Source organism: Sciurus carolinensis, chromosome 4, assembly GCF_902686445.1.
Source record: "Sciurus carolinensis chromosome 4, mSciCar1.2, whole genome shotgun sequence".
In the NCBI taxonomy this organism is placed as follows: Eukaryota; Metazoa; Chordata; class Mammalia; order Rodentia; family Sciuridae; genus Sciurus; species Sciurus carolinensis.
In genome coordinates this window covers 115,725,898-115,728,490 of record NC_062216.1, presented here as the reverse complement: position 1 = coordinate 115,728,490, position 2,593 = coordinate 115,725,898, and the positions used below count along the sequence as shown (strand labels likewise).

At 34.9% G+C, this 2,593-nt stretch overlaps 1 protein-coding gene across 1 annotated transcript; it reads right to left on the bottom strand.

Moving 5' to 3' along the window:
• Window positions 1-426: 426 nt before the first annotated feature.
• On the bottom strand, window positions 427-1,362 carry LOC124983232 (olfactory receptor 6C2-like). Its single transcript, XM_047550336.1, has one exon. It carries the CDS (start codon window positions 1,360-1,362, stop codon window positions 427-429), a length of 936 nt encoding a protein of 311 aa, XP_047406292.1.
• Window positions 1,363-2,593: the final 1,231 nt, after the last annotated feature.

The following is a 2,593-nucleotide window of genomic DNA, read 5'->3' as shown; positions in this document are numbered from 1 at the left end:
GTTTTTCCTTCTGATTGCTTTGTCCTCTGTTTTTAGGAACTAGAACAGTATCTACCCTAAAGAAAGTACCCAATATGTATTTAATAGGGGAATTAATGAATAAATCATTTGAAAGTTTTGGATTGGAAGAAACAATGGGGATGATTATTTGTTCTTTTATCCCTGAAAATGTAAAAAAAAAAATGATTAGAAGTTTATACCTCTCTTATTTTGTTTATCTTATTTTTCAGTACTCTTAATTTGAAAATGAGGCAAGGATTTAAAATTTCGAAAGCTATTAATATGATATGATCTTAAAAGAGGCTTGTGGAGAAGATGTCACGGGATGGGGATGAGCAAGAGCGTTTTGAAAAGTTAACTTGGCAAGGGAGTTTGGAAAATGCACTGTACATGTTCACTGTTGGAAAATGCACTATGCATGTTCCCTTATGTCTTGGGAAATATTACAATTCTTTTGACTGAGTCCTTGAAGGCCTGTTTTACTTGCTTGTTCCTCAGTGTGTAAATGAAAGGGTTCAGCATGGGAGCGATGGAAGTAGTGAGGACTGTCACCCCCTTGTTAATGGCCACTGATTCCTTCGCTGAAGGTTTGATGTAGATGAAGATGCAGCTGCCGTAGGTGAGGGAAACCACAATCATATGGGAAGAGCAGGTAGAAAAGGCTTTTTTCTTTTGCTGGGCAGAAGGGAATCTTAAAATTGTCTTGATGATGTAAATGTAGGACAGAACCACACACATAAGTGTCATAATGAGGGTCAGTACAGCACAGATGATAACAGTTTGTTCCATAAACCAAGTATTTGAACAAGAGATTTTCAGGAGGGGAGATGCATCACAAACAAAATGATCAATGATATTAGAATCACAAAACTCCAGATTTAGGCCTAGGCTGAGTGGAGGGATTATAATAAACAGACCAGCTACCCAACAACAAAAGACAAGTCTTCTGCAAACCATACCACTCATGATAGCCACATAATGCAGGGGCTTGCAGATGGCCACATAGCGATCATAGGACATGGCAGCTAGGAGAAAAAATTCAGTAACACCAAAAAGGTCAGTAAAAAATACTTGGCTGACACAGGCATTGTAGGTAATCATCTTGTCACCTGTTGCTATGTTATATAAGTATCTGGGAATACATGCAGATGTGAATGAGATCTCCAAGAAAGCAAAATTTTTTAGGAAGTAGTACATGGCTGTTTTAAGATGAGAATCCACTAAGATGAGGGAGATGATAGTGAGATTCCCAGTTAGGCTCAGCACGTAGGTGAGGAAGAGAAAGATAAAAATCAGAACCTGCAGTTGTGGGTCATCTGTCAGTCCCAGTAGAATGAAAACGGTTATAGTATTGTTCCTCATTGTTGACTTCTGACTTCTGTTAGATCTGCATGTAACATTCAGAGACTGTTTGTTATAGATTATGTACCAATTTTAACTCTATCATTCAGGTTTTTCTTATTCACAATGGTTTTAAAAGTTATTACATTTTAACATTTATTACATTACATTAAATTAAGCATACTTAATTTAATTGGTTTAAATTTCAGATTTAAGCCCTCTGGAAAATTTTCTGTGCTATCACCTTACTCTAGTAGAAAACAAATGTGCCCCTATATTGACACTTAAGAAAAAATACTAACTTGGGGCAGGGATCAGGCTGCCTGTGTCTTTTTCATCATCACAGACCCCACAAGATACAGTTTTACATGCATTTTTCAATTGTCCAAAAAATGTTCTTAAATTAATTCATCTGTTGCATGCTTTCCATTTAGGTGCCTGCAAAGTTATTTTCCTTTCCATTTGGACTCAATTTAAATTGTTTTTACACTAACTTTGTTCATTTAAATTTTCTGTGACTTTGAACCACTGTTAAATTTCCTTTTTTCTTTTGTTTTTCAAGAGATCAGCTTTTCTGCTTTTGTGTATTACCTTCATAGCTCATAACAGAGAAACTGCCTTCACTTTGTAGTAAAGGTATAATTCCTTCCTCCAGTTCCCCTTCTGGTCTCAGGAAAAACAGTGATTACATCACTGAGTAAACTTAATCAACCCTATCACCATTGGATATTGGTCATGATCCAGATGAGACTAACTTTTTTCTTGATTCTGCTTTTGAAGTGTATGCTTGAAATGAGGACAGAGATCTCTAATGAGGTGATGCAACTTCTGCCAGTTTGTCATTCCTTTGTGGGGCTGGGAGGTTGTTAAATGCACATATATCTTAGTTTCTGATAGGAGTTGATAATATAGGTAATATATTTCTGGATAGCTATCAAATTTTAACTTAAATGTGTCAAATTTAAAAGCATAAACATCTCCCCAAAGTGGCATTTTACATATCCAAGGAAACCAGGTTCTATAAATAAAAAAGCATGCTTTACTAAATATAAAATTTATCACTCACATTTTTCTTCTGAAGAGATAGGTCATTTTTTTCCTTTTCCAGAAATAATAAAATTTAGATTACACAAAAGTAAATATAATTAAATTAAAATGATAAACTTTATCACACTTACTATTTTAAGTGTCAATCATAGTTTCTTTGGTTGTTGAAACACACAAAAACTTAGAATTTCTAAACCGGAAATAG

Coding starts and splice junctions, on each gene's coding strand:
- LOC124983232 (XM_047550336.1), bottom strand. CDS start 1,362: ATGAGGAACAATACTATAACCGTTTTCATTCTACTGGGACTGACAGAT.